General features: G+C 34.1%; 1 protein-coding gene across 4 annotated transcripts in view; it reads left to right on the top strand.

Annotated features, from left to right (window-relative positions):
• The window catches only part of LOC149538753 (Transducin/WD40 repeat-like superfamily protein), a 222,677-nt gene that overhangs the window by 169,869 nt on the left and 34,172 nt on the right, over window positions 1-18,636 (top strand). For all 4 annotated transcript variants that reach the window (XR_016356100.1, XM_089800076.1, XM_089800077.1 and 1 more), the window contains exon 12: window positions 5,889-5,997. Coding sequence is in view for 3 of the 4 variants with exons in the window: in XM_089800076.1 (XP_089656202.1) it covers window positions 5,889-5,997 (109 nt within the window). In the remaining variant the exon portion in view is untranslated. The remainder of the gene's footprint in view (window positions 1-5,888; window positions 5,998-18,636) is intronic.

Here is an 18,636-nt window from a genome sequence, read left to right as displayed (position 1 = left end):
ACCAATAGGACTACATGAAAGATCCATTTGTAGCCATTGGTGAAGAGAAATCAGTGTTTGGTAGGGAAGGATCAAGAGTAATTTGCAGATCAAGCCATTGTTAGATTTCTATTAGCTTGGGAACTCATTAGCAATTGAGCTGCACCCTCAATTAAGAATTAATAGAAAACCCTAACATAGATGTAGGATTTAGAGCATAGTTCCTAGACTCGGACCCAACCCGACCCTGACTCGACAATGGTAAGTTGACTCGTGAACTGACTCGCACTCGGTAGTGACTTGAGAAAGTGGCAAAACTCTTGAAATCTAGAGATATTTTAGGATTTAAAGAACATTCCATACACCCATTATTGAATAAAACTTGAAGACACAACAACATCATGAAATAGAAGGTAATTTGATCACATAATAAACATACATTGATTACGTAACAAGTTCATTGGGAGACGGGGAGACTTGGAGGTCTCTAGTATTGGTACTAGTACCGGTACGACAATTATTCAAAAAAAGGAGACGGGGTTACTTGGTGACAACAATTTTTTTTTTTAGTTTAAAGAGTTTAATACTAAATACAAAATAGTAATATTGTAAAATTAAAAGACTAAAGTAAATAATAATAGTAATGTCATGTTAATATAGAGTCAAATATTTCAAAACTCACATAATCACATTACTATATCTCATACTCATACTTGTTTCCCGAATATTGCATATGGTCATCATCATATCAGGTTGATAATCGCTGAGATTATCATTAGATATTCAAATTTTAAATTCAAAAAAAATATAGTTTGATGCTAAATTGCCAATATGAAAACAAAAATGAACAAACTTAGTATGGTAAACAAAAACCGGAAATGTATCTAGTACTAGTATGTTGATGGTACTATCATCTACTCCACAAGGTCATGATCAACCATCTCAAGGTCTTCAGCTATCATGTTCTCCAAAAAATCATTTATATTGTCATTGGTCTTAATTTTTGCATTCAAAAATATTAAAATGAGGGCTAAAATACATAAAGTTATTTAATATTATATTTTACATTTATTTTTATTAGGAAACTTCGGGGAGACCTCAATTTTTGGATTAGTAGATTGGGAGACTTCATGAGACTTTGTCATGAAGTCTCCAACCTTTTTTGAGGTCTCTGGAGATGTGAAAAGTCTCTGAGACGCATCTCTATCTCCAAGCCATGTCTTTTATGGGGGAGACGGGTCTCCCTGTAACCGTGTTACGTAAGTACAATGGTAAATTTTAGATGTATTACGAAAATTTTGAATACTAAAATTAAAAATCAGGCAAGTCAGCTGAGTCAGCCAAGTCAGTCATCATGACTTTGAGGGTTAGGGTCATAGGTTGTTTTGACCTGGCAGGGGTGACCTAACTTTCTGACTCGTGCGATTCATAACGAGTCTCGATTCACTGGTTTAGAGGCATTATCAGGAGCAGACCAGAAGTACCTAGGGTATGTTGTTGCAGATCAGAAATTAGAAGAGTGGTCATTGTGAAAAATTAGGGTTATTCATGCAATTTGGGACTGTCTCAAAAAACAATCAAATATATATCTAAATGTATTGGTATGTAATTGATCATTTGGTGCAAATAGAAATTCAAGAGATCATCCTTGCACTTTCCTTTCCTATTTTTTTACGCTTTTTTACTTTAGTTCATATTGGAAATATAGAAAAAATAGAAAAAAATCAAAAGAAAAAAAATCATCATTCGCAATCACCAAATCGGAGGTGGTTGCTACAATAGTATTAGAGCACAAGTTATCCCTACCATCTTGTTGGGTTGTGGAAGATTGTCTATAACAAAGAGTGATTGAGGAGCATCTTAGGGAAGTCAATAATCTTGTATGCAGGGGCTTCGAGCTTGGGTTTGTGGAGTTATGGTTTGCACGGTTGGGGGTGTGTTCAAGACATATTGGGCAACCTTGTCCTAAGTGTGCATGAGGTTTGGAATAATCGTCTTGGAGTTGGAGCTATTTTGGTGATTGTAGGTGTGTGTTCCTGATTTACTAGACAAACTTTAGAGATTGTTTCCACAAGCTTCGATCTGGGGGAGTTGACATTTGCGCTCTTGGATTTAGATCGTTGGATGACACATGGACCTATGTCTAAGCGCACATACTCTTATGTTGTCATATGAATTAGCTATGCATTGTAAACTTGGGGCTTGTCCTAAGTATTTAGTTATTTTATGTATTTAATGTTTGTTGCCAAGCCGACTTGTGGCTTGAGGGTGTATTTATTTAATGTATTTTGCTAGGCCGACTTGTGGCTTGGTTTAGTATAATTAGGGGGGGTCTTGCGAAGTCTAGAATCATAATAATTCAGGATGGAGAAGATAAAGTAGCTGAGAGGAGCGAAGTTTGGCAGAGCTGGTAGCTAAGTGTGGGCTTGGGAAGCAAGAAGGTTGCTTGATGGCTTGCGAGCACAAGTTTAGATTCTTCTTGGGAGTTTCTACTAGATTGAAGTTTGGGCTAGCTGGTATTTGGATCTTGCAAGGTCTTGCAAGTATTTGGCCATAACTAGGAAGGCCTTATAGTTGGGCATTTTGAATAAAAACGTTATGATTCTATCGTGAGAATTGGCATTGTTGTGGATGTAAATCTCTGTGTTTTTGTTTAAATTCCACTGTGTGGTTAATTGCTGGAGGCTAGGACATCTCCTTTGGGGATTCTCTTGCCTTGTACTATGTTAGATAGGTTCATATGTGAGTTAATGAAAGGGTTGATCAAGTTGGTGAAGGATGCAGATATTAAAGGGTGTTTGTAAAGATTGTCATGAAATTCAAACATAAAAAAGAGAGAAGATAAAGAGACAATCATTTTGGAAGAGAATGTCACATGCACATAGGTTAGCACTGATAGAGTTGTTTGTGTCCCTGAGAAGGAACTTGATATATCTTTAGTTGCAACTGATCTTGAGCATGAGGATGGTGACCTTGATAATTTGGACCTGTAATACACCATTGAACTTGATGGTTAGGATGCATAATATAGTTTGGATGCGATGAGGCAGTTATGATGGAGATGATAATTCTGATTTAGATCCCTACCATAGGAGCGATTCACTTTCATTACAACACCAAAGCTAGGAATCCTTCAATAAGCCATTGTTTGAGATGGAAGTTAAATCATATGACAACCCATTGTATGAGATAGGAGGTGGTATTTGAATATCACTTGGTTCTAGCATTACATGTGGAAAAAGAGAAAATGGTACTAGATTCAAGTGATGACTCAAGCCATGTGTTGGAACATGATTTCCAACTTGAGGGCGGTCCTTTTTCACATCATGGGATGATTGGTTACTCTCCTAGGAAACCACTGGATATGGTATATGCAGATGAAGAGGTAGACCCAAAGTGCATAGCAGTGATGCACTTTCTCTACAAAATCAAAGCTAGGAATCTTCAATACCCCATTGTTTGAGATGGAAGCTTAGTCGTATTACAATCCATTGTTTGAGATAGGAGGTGATGTTGGAATATCACTTAGTTCTAGCATTGCACTTGGAAAAGATAACATGCGACTAGATTCACGAGATGACTCAAGCTATGTGTTCGAACATGATTTCCAACTTGAGGGTGATCCCTTTTCACATCATGGGATGATTGGGTACTCTCCTAGGATGTGATATATGTAGATGAAGTGGTAGACCCATGGTGGATAGGGCATGTTATGGCACTCGGGAATGTGGTTCCTTGATATGATGCATTGATCCTTAGGGATCAATCTTGGCTAGGTGTCCATGCTTGGGATTCTCAATGAGCAGTAATGGAGGTGCATGGTGGTCATCATAAATAGAAAAGAGCAAGATCTCGAAGAAACATTCTTCAAAGAACTATAACAAACCATTTTGGAGAGATGGAACAAATTGACTACTCTTTTGCATCTCCTTGCCTTTGCATTGAGTCCCAAGTACTATAGTCAACAATTCCTTGCTGGAACAAAAGTTGCCCCATATAGAGATCTTGAAGTTGCTCAAGCGTACAAAGTAGCCCTTCATAGACTTTTTCACCATGACATGCAAACTACAGTGAGGACTTGATTCATGAGTTTTGCATGTGTAAACCATTGTGGTCTTGAAGCTCTTTGTGACAAGCATAGATTGATGATCCTTAATGGTGGTATTTTAATCAAGAATCATACCAGCACGTACAGCCTCTTCCCATCAAAATTTATTCACAAGTAAGTTCTTAACTTCTAAGATTCTCATTGATGAATTTATATTTTAATTTAGTTCATAAGCATTAACTCTCTAATTTCAAATATGAAAATCTTGATAGGTTACTAGTTCATCTTCATCTGAGAGGAATTGGAGCACATATTTTGGCCACTCAACAAAACACATTACACTCCACTTTAAGAAGGCTGATGACTTAGTTTTTCTTCATTAAAACTTGTGGCTCCTCGTACAAAAAGAAAATACCTACAAACAAGAGGAGAAAAAGGATTGGGATATTGTTCTAGAGCATGCCAAATTAGATGCTTTAGTTTCCCACCTTGCTGCGCATGGAGTTGATGATGAACATGAGCTACCTCGTAGTCATGGGGCTAAGAATGATATTACCCTGCCAATACTAGTGCTAGTGGGACTATTTGTGGTTCTAATGTACCACAACATATGAGAGGATGATACTTTTGATCACCCATATGATATTTGATCAGTGATGGCTGCTTGTTGACACTTGCTAGTTGACATTATTATTGTTGAAATATAACATTAATATGGTGGTGTATTTTGACGTGTTGCTATGTTATTTAAAGTAAAATCTTAATATATATCATGATAGTCGAGTTTTGGCTATTAATATGGTGGTCTGTTGTTCTATGTTATTTGACTATTAGCATAATGATGCTTTATGGACTTAATTACTGCTGCATCTACATCTATATTTTTTATTTTTATGTCTTTGAATGGAAGACCCAATGCCCCAAATTTTTTGATTGAACCCACAAACCCGAACCTCAAACCCGAACTGTCCAAGAACCAGAACTGGCAACTTAGTTTAATATTATATAAACATTCAAATTATTTTCTAGAAGCTACATAATATAATAAAAAATGTATTTCATTTTTAATATTTGTGGATTTCAGCCTCTACTTCAGCTGGTTATCAGATTTGTATGTTTTTGTTTTAGATTTGGCATTCTATTGTAAAACAAATATCAAATACTGTTATTACATTATTAACATATGATATTATCATTTTTAATAAAAAAATCTTGTCCATTCTGTTTTCAGCACCCATTTACATTCCTAATTAGCCGATTCTGCTAGGGGCATTGGATGAACTTAGAAAAAATGATGCTAAATACCCATTTTGAGTTTACTTTTTCTGATGAAAAAATGGCCAGTTCCTACAGTTTGAGGTAGACATCACCAAAAAAATGGTAAAACCTCAGGCTATTTCATTGTTGTTTTGAGGTTTATTTACCTTATGTCAAGTATTTGTAATTTTCTATCTGAATTATCTTAGGGTTTAGGAAATGGCACACTTGGATAAGTAATTACGTAATATCTGTATTTGTATGTCTTTTGTATTTTGTATGTGCTTTATTCCCATCTACAATCAATTTCTGTTTCCAAGTTCAAAGTAAATGAAAATGTCTTAAAAACTGCTTCTTCAGTTCTAAGTGAAATGTGAATTCTTCTCATTTGGCCTTTTTTGATTCTAGTGTCTCTGATGCATTGCATGGAGTTTCCTCCAGAGTTTCTTGTTTTTACATGCTAATTTTAGTCATCTGAGCATTTCGTGCTTGCCTTTTTTGGTTGTATTTTCCTTATGATTCACGAATCCTTAACAAGTGGAAGCATAATCCTATTTCATTTATGCAAAACATAATATCCTATGTTTACATTTTGGATGGTCAGATATGTACTTTCGTGTGGTAAGGATTCTACTGTAAAGCTTTGGGAAGTAGGAAGTGGCAGAATGGTGAAGGAGTATATTGGAGCTCAAAACACACACATGCGTTGCCAGGTTGGTAACCAAAATATTCAACCTCTTAAAATTTTTATTTGCTTGAGCTATACAATATAGGAGGTGCAAACATCAAACATTAATGTTTCAACTTTTACAAAATGGCATATGCATGCTGTCATTTTAAATAAGGTAGTTATTCATACCTTTGCAGTTTGTGTATATTGTTTCTTGGCACATTTGTAAACAGAATGTAAGTTCAACAACAGCTTGATGCATGCAAAATAGGGTGATCAGGATATTCACTTTCTTAAATAAATGGAATTGGATAAACTGAAATATATTATGACTATATATATCGACTATGAACATGTTTCTTGATTATTTATACATTTGAGATAATGCATTCAAAGAATGGATTACAATTGAAAGAGAACGTGTTATTTTATTATTTGAAAGTTACTCTAAGTTACTTTGCACTATAAAAGATAGATTAAAATGTATATTTGGAGGAAAGGTAGCTGTAAAAAATTCTTATTTTTACAATTTTAAATATATCTAACCAACACAAGTTGTATAGTTTTATTTTTTTTCTTTAAAATTTATATGGAAGCAAATTAATTATGTTACCAATAATCTTAAGGAAATGAAAAAGATAGGCTATAAGGTCAAATGTTTTTTGCCTATTTGGTTGAGCTTTGATTGAATCAGTCTCGACACCAGAGCCTACTCTACAATATGAAGTCAGCATAACTAACAAGCTATGTCAAATGGCATTGTGATATAATAATTCTCCATCTCTTATTTAGATTGTGATATGATAATTCTCCATCTCTTATTTAGACTGGTATAATAATTCTTGTCTTAGACTGTATAATTTGCAAATCAAGAAAACATTTCAGCTCACCTATCATAGACATCTCAAGTTCTTTCTGCATCTCAACAGAAGAATCCTTGTTGATCTTGTCATTTGCACAAAAATGATATCATCCACAAATACTTCAACAATCAAGATATTATCAGTGTCAATCTTTAAGTATAAATTACTATCTGTAGTTCCTTTGCTAAAACCAAGTCTCAATAATTTTTTTATCTAACCTTGCATACCAAAATCTCTTGGGGCTTGTTTCAATCCATATAAAGCTTTTTTCAATTGGAAAACCAAATCATTTTGACCGGTCAAAGGAAAACCATTCGGTTGTTCAATAGAAACTTCCTCTTCTAGATCACCATTCGAAAATGCTGACCTGACATACATCTGATATACTTTGAAATTTTTGTAAGTAGCATATGCAAGAAACATTCTAACTACGTCAATTCTAGCAATAGGGGAAAAGGTCTCCTCAAAATCTATTAACTTCATTCTTTTAATACCCTTTACAAATTTGTCTTGCTTTGTTCCTTATTAGCAAACCATCTTCATTCATCTTATTTTGAAAAACCCATTTAGTTCCAATTACCATTTTATCTTTAGGCTTGGAAACTAAAATCCATGTCCTATTCTTTTCAATCTGATCCAATTCTTCTTTCATAGCTTTAATCCAACTTTCATCTTTGCATGCTTCACCAACATTGCTATGTTCAACTTGAGAGGTTAAAAAAATCCACTCCTAGTGATCCTTCCTCTAGTCGTAACTCCGTGATTTTTATCACCAATAATTTGATTTTCTGCATGAATCAACTTTACATTCCTTGGAGTCTTCTGACTTCCCTTTGTAGTAGATTTTTGTGTATCAACCTCATTGTCATTACCATCTTCCTCAACTTGTTCATTCTGATTCTGATTCTGAGCAACCACAATCCAATTCTCTTCTTCATTGTTTGCTTCATAATTGCAAAAACTGTCTTGTATCTAATAGCTTTGATCTTCTTTGACATTAGCACTTTCAAAAAAAATCTTCAATCTATTGCTATAGCATCTGTAGGCTTTTCTCTTTTTGAATACCCAAGAAAGATTCTTTCATCACTTCCAGGATCAAACTTACCTATGTCTTCATCTCCTTTAGTGTAGCATTTACTTTAAAAATTCTAAAGTATTTAGGGACATGACCATAGCACAGTTCATATGGAGTCTTACCGGTTCCATACTTGATTTCAACTCTGTTCAATTTGCAAACTATTGTACGAACTGCTTTTCTCCAGTACATCTGAGGCACTTTTCCTTCCAACATCATAGTCCTTGCTCTATTGAGGATAGTTCTCTTCATTCACTTTGCAATCTCATCTCGGTGAGGGGTTCAAGAGGATGATATCGGTCTCCTTATCCCATGTTCCTTACAGTAAGCAATACATTCTCCAAACATAAATTTCCGATCTCAAACATTTGAACTTCAATTTTGTCTCTATCTCTACCATAGCTCTAAAGATTTTGAATTTGTTTCTCTTTCAAAAATGGAACCCACATCATTCTAGACTAATCATCAATGAAAAGAATAAAATATTTATCTCCAGAGTAGCTCTTTGTTCTGGTAAGACCATGATCCATGGTGTCCAGGGACATCAAACTGAAATCAATCAAAAAATTTAAAAATTCACAAATTTTTATTAGATATTTCTAGGTCCTAGTAAATGGCATTTTCAAAGGTCCTTTGGGCAAAATTTGAAGTTGAGACTTTCATCGGTCTTTGAAATTGGGCAGCTGAAGGCTCTTTGTTTAAGGGACTAGAACTAGATTTTGAGTTCTTCTTTTCAACGGTGCAGATAATTTTGAATTTTGAGCACTAGGTCAAAAGTTATGACCTTGACAAGTTGGGGTAAATAAATAACTAGTTTTAAAAAGTTTTAGATAAATTTTGTTGTTTAATTATAGCCACATGTTCATTTCAATTTTTTATGGTTGTGACTTTTAATCTTCCATGATTTGTATATATTCTTACAATTTCGAACAATAAGAGGGCTTTTGGTTTGCAAATAACTCTTTCAAATTTTTACAAGTTTTTCCAAATTGAAGATTAATATCACACGTTTTTGACTCACACCAAATAGTGTTGTTGCAGCCCATTTCTTAAATCAGATCAGTGGTATTAGAGTGGGAACGCTTCTGTATGTAAATTCACACAATAACTTCCTATTGAAGATTAGGATTGGACACACAAGATTTGTCTAAATACCCTCCTTTGAGATGCATAGAACCAAAAATGCCAAATAATTCATTAGATATTGTTAAGAGGATGTTGGAAGAGGCTAGCTAGGCAATGAGAAAAGATGATGAGTTAGTTTTCACAAATTTTACAGAACCAGCAACCATTCGGGTTAGTAGCACCATTCCATGGAAATACCTCTTTCAAAGTACAGGTGAATTTTAATATCCCAAAGTTGGAAGGAAAAGTTGACATTGATAATTGGTTATCAAAATTGGATTGATACTTTTGTTGGTTCTTAAAACCATAGATTGGAATCCGACGAGCCTTGCCTGCTCGATGCTGGTATATCCAACCAGTTAAGGCCAACTTGACGTGGTTTATTGATGCGATCCAAATCCCTTGCGCTTCTGGCTCTTCAAAACCAAGGCGGGTGTACCTGATCCTGGACAAAACACTTAGATCCAAGACGCTTATAGAAAATTGATTAGAACGCGAATGTATTGAAAGTTTCCCAAAACGACAAGTGTTATAGAAAACTTCAACCTTGTGATTCATGAGAGTTAAAGTAAATGATTGTATAAATGTGATAATATTCTAAATAAAGAATAATTATAGATTAATGCAACAAATGAATATATTAATTCCTCAAAGGAAAGAAATGAAACAATTGCTAGCATATGGATTATGAATCAAGAGTAATATAAAGACCAGTGCTTAATTAAATGGGCAGTCAGAGTCAATTTTATGAGTTGAAACGTACAACTTTATAAAGTTCATTATATTTAAACTATAAATATATTAACAATTTAGACACAACGAATCAATTATACAAACACAATTTTAAACTAGTCTAGAATGCGCTTTAACTCCTTTGATATAGAGACAAACTAGACATAAATTCATAAACAATTAAATATTTCACAATATCTATGTTTATCAAGTTTAAAATGCAATAATGACCGATTCCACTTATCCGAATATTAAAATGTTTATAGAAATTAATAAAAATAATTATAAAGGAAACAACTTAATAATATTTTAAACCCTAATGCAAATAGAAATAGATACGTTTACAGATTGTGCTGGAAATAAAAATTGCACTAGAGACACTCCTTACGGATGATCCATCCAATGCATTTCAATTCTAGAATCACATATAAATTTGCTCATAATCCAGAATCCACATGCTTATGATATTCTAGATCTAAAAAGGCTGAAATCTCCTCCACACTTAGAGAATCCTCTTCCTCGTTTTCATGTTCACTGTCACCTGTAGGCATATAAGTAACATCATGGACTGATTCTCCTTTAGAATGTTCAAAATTTGCATCTCCATTTGAATCTGAAACTTCATTTGACTCGTTACTTCAGTCTCACATTCATTTTCCTCTGCAACCAGTTCATTATCCATAAGTTTGAGAAAGTTAAGAAACTGATGATCATATAAGAGACCTGATTCCCGCATCTTGTTGAGAAGATTAGATGATGGATGTCTGTATTCTGAAGGTATTACTTGATAAGCATTAAACATCCTCATAAAGAATTGTGTTGCAGATTCATCTTCTTGCTTTTCTAAATTCAAATATGCATCCAAAGGAGATATATAACCTGGACCTTCATCCAATATTTGGAAGAGAAGCATCAAATCCGGATTTTTTGGCAACATTCCCAACTCACGAAACTTTCTTATCAATTCCTTGCGTGAAGGCATGATGTCTGAAGGTACTTCCCAAAAAATATCCACCATCATTATAAAAAAAATGTGAAGATGTCTCACCTTTATATCTTTCCAAATTGAAAAATACATCCAGGGGGTGTATGTCTACTTCCTCCATGGTGTAACATAGATCTGTTTCCTGATCATAGTACATAGTGTCCATGTTAGGTAATGAAATCATTTCCTTCTGAGTCTTTTCCCTCAGCAGAGCTACCAACTAAAACTTTATTGAATAGAGTCGCCACCTCTTTCGAGGAATGTATTGATCTTCCGAGTTCTCACTTCTAGTAGAGTGCGCTTCTAAACAAACTAATATAAGTCCTTTCTAATTCTGGTCTTATGAAATCTGAAACTTTGGGTAACTGCACAGAACTTATTGTGAGCAACTCTCCCCAGTAGCAGATTGGAAATCCAAGAGCCTGCCACTTCTATAGGAGTCCGCAATCAGTTTTGGCCAATGAACGAGAATCACCTTGATTCCCCTACACTTTAAGCTCTGCTACAGCTCGGCGGGTAGACCTTCTTCTCGAACCTAATCACTTGGTTCAGAGTTTTTCTAAAGCGAATTAAAGCTTTGTGAGTTCTTTGGCTGGCAAAGTCTTTGAACTTGATGAAACTGAAACTGAATGCTGAATACTTGAAATAATTGAATGTTTTGTATAAGGTTTTAATAATGGATTTGATGCTTGGAGAAGGAATATATAGATTTTTTGACTTGAATAATAGAAAGACCAGTGCTTCTACTCATCCGAGCAATAGAGTCAACTTCAGTGAGTTTTCACGTACAACTTCATAAAGTTTTTATGCACTTAGACTGCCACCAATTAAATAATCAAGATGCAACAAATCAAATATTTATGCAATTTTAAATTAGTCCAAATTGAGCTTTAACTCCTCTAGTAGGGAGACAATTGGACACAGATACAAAAACAATTTAATATTTCACAATATCTATAATAATTAAATTTAAAATGCTAAATGACCATGTCCACTTATCTGATATTTAAATTGTATACAGAATTCCAAAAAATAATTACAAAGGACGATTCATTTGTGATTTAAATCTCCATGCCATTTAAAAATAAACAAAAGACATTTTATTTTATCATAAAAATAAAATAATGAAATTTATATTACAAAGTCATAATGTTGCTCCTTATTCCTCCTTAAAATAAATATTTTATTTCTTATAAAAGATGTCGAATATCTGAATATGTCTCTTGCTTCTCCAAACAAATTTGACTCTCATTATATATCTTTCCAAAAGGTAATATCCTTTCGAATGAAGGATCGCATCTTTTTAGAATATAATTCATTCCTTTCTACTACATAATCACACCACCTCCATTTTAATTTGTGACATAATTCTCTTAATTTTTATCATAAATCCAAAACCTTGTATTTTACTGGGCTATATGGTATGGCCCATTAAATATTAACCTTGCTGGCAAATATTAATTTTATAAAAGTTTCATCTTAATTGCCTTTTGAGAAATATGTTATCGCACAAATATTTAATTAGCTCTCCATTATGCGAAACATGCAGGAGAAATGACGGATGAAGAGTTCAATACCTCTTTATGCGATTAATACTTCTATGCTCTTCATGGTGTTTGTGTGACCTTCGACTGGATTCTCTTTTTATCGGATTCGGATGGCTTCCTTCTATATTTGTCATTATCAGGCTTTATTATCACTTCTTGGAGTAGAAGGTTTATGTGCATGTTTTTGATTCAGAGACTCCATTCAAATTGCCCTCTGGTAGATATCAAACCTCCACTATAGATTTTATGTTCACGCTACTTTGTGTGTTGTGGTGTAGCTTGGATGCAATTTCGAAGGTCTGATGTCTTGCAAACTCCCATTGTGAGTGCTAGTGTTATGGGAGCTGGCCGAGGATTTCCATGAGAAGCATTTGATTATGACCTGTTCTTGAAATATTTATACTGTGTGAATTGATTACATTTTGGAGTAGAGACTTGGGAAATTAAAAAAATATTAGGTGAGCAATTAAAAGAAAAATATTTTATCGTGCCTTTATTTGCCCCTAGTTCCAATAATTCCAAAGTCATTTCCGGCAATGCTAGATTTCGATATTATTGCACAAATTATTGGTTAATATTTATGCTTATGACATTCATCTCTTCCAGAGGCTTTCCTTATGTACGTTGATAATCACTGGATGCTCGTCTCAAACGGAATCTCTCTTTACATGGGTTCTAGGAGTTTGCAGTTCCACTTGCTTGTTATTATCACTGGAGATGGACCTAGTAATCACCGTGTTGTGAATCTCAACATGAAGATTGCATGCCGCTGCTATAGTCCTTGACTTCTATATAATAATCAATGGCACTTATACAGGATATAAACACTTTAGCATTATAATTTGTTGCCTCTTTAGTCTTATATAAACACCTCTTAATTTAATCACTGACTTTGATTATATAGATTTGAATGTATGACTTTGTAATATAGAGACATGTTGCTAGTTGATAAGGTCTGAACAGTACTGAATCTGCTGCTGCGAGTTAGTTTTAGGCTCTGTGTTTTCTATACTGGTTGTTATGTAGTTTCTCAGCTGTGAAGCAAGCATCTCCAAACCTCCAAACTTCTGTCATTTATGTATGCAGCCTTCATCAGCAGCTTGAAAATTGGAAAATGTGCTCAAATGGAGGGCTAAAATTTAGAGCTCCATCAACTTCTTTGGGTATCATTTATCTGATGTAGAAAAGATAATATTTGCTCTCTTGAAAGCTGAAAGTTATGTGAAACTAGCATGGGAAACGAAAATGTTGAATCAAGACAGGGAATCACATGCTGGAGAAGGATTGGGAATACTCTCTGATAACAAGCCCAAATGCAGAGAATTTGTGGAATACATAAAAGAAGCATACTTGCTTGAAGATATATATATATATATATATATATATATATATATATATATATATATATATATATATATATATGAACAAAAATATATAAAATGGCAATTGCTTCAACAAAAAAGGGACTGATCTGTACAAGATTACTCTAGTACATTCCATGCACTTTCAACAAAACTTGGTATAGAAGATTTAGAGAAGCACTAAATTTTGAAATATCATATTGGGATTCATAGATATATTCATAATGAGATGGAATTCTTGAATATTGAGACATTACCAACTTCCTTCAAATATGTTACAAAAGTTCAAACAGAAAGAGAAAAGAGACTGCTTTGCAAATAATAAGCCAAGGGGTGAAGGTCATAATAAATTTGCAGAAAAATAGGTGGGCAAGGGCCCTTTGTCAAATCCACTTAAGAATACGTGATGGGCTGCTAAAAAAACACAACTAGATATAGGCATGTGGTGCTACATACATAAGAGCCCAACCCATAACACAAATACCTTTGCTGCGATGTGTTATGGTAAATCGATGTTGTTGTAGTTATTTTAAACAAAGGAGATGGGAGCTCCTTATATAGATTTACAAAGACGATGTTTCTCAAAGAAACAATCATCACTAAAGACTAACTAAGACCATTAATGAAACATTATAATATTCTAATAGGCTTCCTTAATGGCCATTGTCTAATTGTTGTCTTTTGATCAATTTTTTTTCAAAACAATCTGCTACTGTTGAGACCCTCCCTATATTTGCAAAATGTCAATGACTAAGAATAGCCAAAATCCATCCTAAAAAGAACAAAGAAGGGTGTCCCCTTCCTCAGAATGCTTTGCAGCAAGAGATGAGAGCTTGCCACCGAGAGAAGTTTACCACTAACCCTCCAAAATCAGTAAAACATTTGACAAGAAATCATCACAAAAACATCCAACCTGATGTTGGAAAACTAAGCTGCTCTTTCTAAAGATAGAGACAAATATTGAGAACAATCAGCACAATTTTGAGGAAAAATTGACAAACCCTCCAAACTTTGCAGATAAGCATGATGCCCCAAAACAGACTGCAAAAGCCATGATTCTTTAGGAGATAAATCAAAATAATCACACATGATTTTTGAGGTGAAAAATCGATCAAATCCATACAAAAAAATCCAAGACATGGATCAACATACAAAGAATCGTTTTTGGGGAAAACATGGTAAAACCCAATAGATGGTTTTTGAGGAAAAGGTTATAAACTCATCAAATATTATTTTTAAAGGAAAAAATTATGAAAACCCATTAGAAAATTTTTAAGGGAAAAAATTATGAAAACCCATTAAAAAAGTTTTAAAAGGAAAAAATGATGAAAACCCATCAAAGAATGGCTAAACATGAGGTTTCATATGGTAAACAATGCATGCAACTAACAAAATGCACATGCGAGCAACATGCAACTCACATGTAACCTTTGAAAATTAGAGACTCTTGCCCAAATGAAGAAATTACGTAATCAAATCCCTGAACTAGGATCATGATTTTCAGCAAAGATCTTCGAAGACAAATTGCAAAATTTCATAAAACACGTCTAATGATTTTAATTTTAAAAAATTGAAAAACAAGTTTATAGAAATAATTCAAGATCAAAAGAGGCTCGAATTTTACTTGAAAAATTTGCATCTAGTTGCTTTGATACAATGTTATGATAAACTGATGTTGTTCTAGTTGTATTAAACAAAGGAGATGAAAGCTCCTTATATAGATTTACAAAGATGACGTTTCTAAAAGAAACAATCATGAACCAAAGACAGAAATAGAAGCTAACCTAATAAACTAAAGACTAACTGAGATGACCATTAAAGAAACATTACAACATTCCAATACAAAGTCTGCAATTATAGGAGAATTGTGAGGACACCCTATTGCAACAACAATTAAGGGGGAACTGTTATGAAGGCAGCCTACTGCTTTGCAGTAAAGGGAGAACTGCTTGGGCATTCTATTGCTATACTAGTTAAGGGAAACTGGCTAAGGTGAATTTACAAGAACCTTTTTTTCTAGACAAGGAAAATGAGTATTGGATAAGGAAGCAAGACAAGAATCGTAGTAAGTAAACCCTCTCTTGTGGATGTAACCTATCAATAAGACCAAGGAGACCAAGCTCCACTCTTGGGCTTGGTATGAGATGGTCTTAAGAAAACTTATCATAGCGCACTCCTTATGAAGCAATTTTATAAAGAATAATAATAGTGTAATCACATTATATGTGCTAACTTGTGTTCATTTGGTTGCAAAGGGTGTGATCAAGAATATCTTAAAAAAACAAATTTTGTAAAACATCTGTTTGAGGCCGGGCTTATTCTAAATTATAATTACAGAAAGGAATCTTACAAATCTTTAAAATCGTGTATGCTTCATGTTTGCATTGTGTCTTCATGCATTAGTGTGTATGCATTGTGTGTACTTAATGTATGTTTTGTGTCTTCATACATGTACTTCATATTTTTAGATGTATGTTTTAAATTTAAATTTTGATTGATCTAGAACAACTTAGAATAACAACACTTGTTAGACACCACTATGAAATAAAAATAATAACTAACTTCTTGAGGACAAGCAATTTTCAGAGGGGTGATCAATAATTAATAAACAATTAATCAATATACAATTAATAATTAGTCCATTAATAGCCAATAGTAGTAATTAATTAATAATATTATTTTTCGATACATATATTACTAATCATCACAATCAATAAAATATGATCAATAATTGTTCATTTTAATTTAATCCATCTTAATAATATCAATACGAGTGAGAACCATGAGGGAGTCTCAAGTTGATTGTTTCTGTACTTGAGCAATAGTAATACCATCCACCTTAAGGTTAGTGAGTATGAGAGGATTAAAGAATTGAAGCTTAAGTATGTATTATAAGTTAGCTGTTGTTTCTAAATATGATGATGAAAGAGTGTTGGAATTCTCTTCGTATGAAATAAACGTAAACTAAACCATAATTTGAGATTTTTAGGTAAAATTAACTAATACCTTATTAAGGGTCATTACAGTAGCTGCAAAGTTGTGAATGGAAATAGGTTTGCCAAAGTCAAGACTTGTTTAACTAGCTAGGACACCATGATTAAAAGGAAGTGGGAGAAACTCAAACTTGTAGAGGGAAACATCTTGAACAAAGGACTTGGGAGAATAGGGCTAACGATTTGTGTTTGACTTTGGGGCATATAAACTCATTTTTTACAGTGCTATGAAGGGCAATCCAGGCCCTTTTGGGGTTGGATGCATCTTTAAAATGACAGAGGTAAGTGTGTTGTGGCACTGTGTAGAAAGCTAGGCTTCACCACAAACATTGAAGCATAATTTTAGGCTCATGCCCAAGGCCTGTGACTCTGTACGAAGCAATGAATAAGGAATGTGGGTATCGAAGGGGATTCCTAGATTTGCATCAATACTGATAGAAAACAAATGTAGTTGGAAATTGAAATCATGGATTAATAAAATTTGGTGCTAGATGAAATTGGAAATTATTCTCTCTTCCGCGTGTATAGGGAATCCAATACGACAACCGATTATCTCACATATAGAGGTGTACAAAATTTCATCAAGGAAATAGAAGATGTACTAGCTGTGTCAAAAGATTTGGCAAAGATGGTGGAAATGGAAAAACCAATCTATATTGTTTGATCTTAGTAAGTCTTTGAAAGAAAGGTATGATGGTGAGTGTTTGTCCGAAAAATTTTGACTCTGTGTTCTAGGTCATTATGGGGAAATAAGGATTGGCCCAGGGTCTTAATTCCATTGATTGTGATTGCTGCTCCATAGTATTTGACAACCACACAATGGAGGGTTAATTGAAAAGAGGGGCACAAATCTCAAGTTGGCCTTTATAAGCTCTCCATTCGTTTGATTTTGATAGAGGCACTTAAAGGATGGTGGGATGCAAAGTGTTTGGTGTTTGTTGTAGTTTCATGAGGAGACTTTGGATCAGCAATTTAACCACAATTAAAACAAGAGAAGAAAGTTTAGTCTCTGCGATAAAACAGATTATTGGTGGTTTAGCTCTCTACCTGAGGGAGATTCATCATGGTGTAATTTTGGAGATGCTTTTTACAAACCTTGCTCAAGTGACAGGGTGCATCCAGTGGGCCATCATGTTTTCTCACTTTCATGTCAAGCAAAAATTCATCCGGGAGGTAATTAATGTTATGTCCTCTCTTAAGACTGATCCCAAAAGTGGGCTTATTTTGGGGATCTTTGACGTTGAAATTGTTAAGAAGCAGGTGGCAGCACAAGATCTTGAGCTTTTTTGTGAGGTAATTAACAAATGTGATATGGAAGCCTTTGCCAAATTTTCCAGTGTGCACAAGCATCTCTTGTCCCCAATCCATATTGCAATAACTTGTGAACTGGTGAATGGAATAACCTCCATCAAGAATGCAAAGTAATTTTTATTTCAGTTTTAATATAGGGAGCTACCCCCTTTAGTAGCACTTACCCCCAAAAAGGTTTTATGAAACATAAAAGGTGTTGACTAGTACAATAACTTGACTCACAAAGCAACATAAATGTAGGTTGATAACAAGTAACTAATGCGAGTCTGCATGCCCTCATGATTTTAGAGACTGCAAACAATTGCTTTATGTTATTTAAGAAAGTCTCCTTGATATTATACATTTTTTGAGGTTGACTATATATAATTGATTTGCTTGCAATAATTTTTTTGCAAACAAATCAAATAGAAGGCACAAAGAAATAACGAGTTTTTAAAATTTTCTGTGAAATGATGACTTCACCTTGCACGCTCAGGAAACTCTATGACCTAATTGGGCAAAAAAAAAGCCCAAATTTTAAACCTAAATTGACTAAATTTATAGTGAAAATTCATCTCCTCAGCATCATGTATGCTACGGTGAGGTTGATTTGAGCCAAAGATGCCCTGAAAAAAGTTATACACCAGATCTAAGCTTCAAAACACTTGTTTGCCAATGTTGCAAATGGTGGCCAAATTCAGTGAAACAAAA

Source organism: Cupressus sempervirens, chromosome 9 (assembly GCF_028749045.1).
Source record: "Cupressus sempervirens isolate cs-2001-9-10 chromosome 9, ASM2874904v1, whole genome shotgun sequence".
NCBI classification, from domain to species: domain Eukaryota; kingdom Viridiplantae; phylum Streptophyta; class Pinopsida; order Cupressales; family Cupressaceae; genus Cupressus; species Cupressus sempervirens.
The sequence above is the reverse complement of the archived record's forward strand: the minus strand, read 5'-3'. Positions and strand labels throughout refer to the sequence as shown.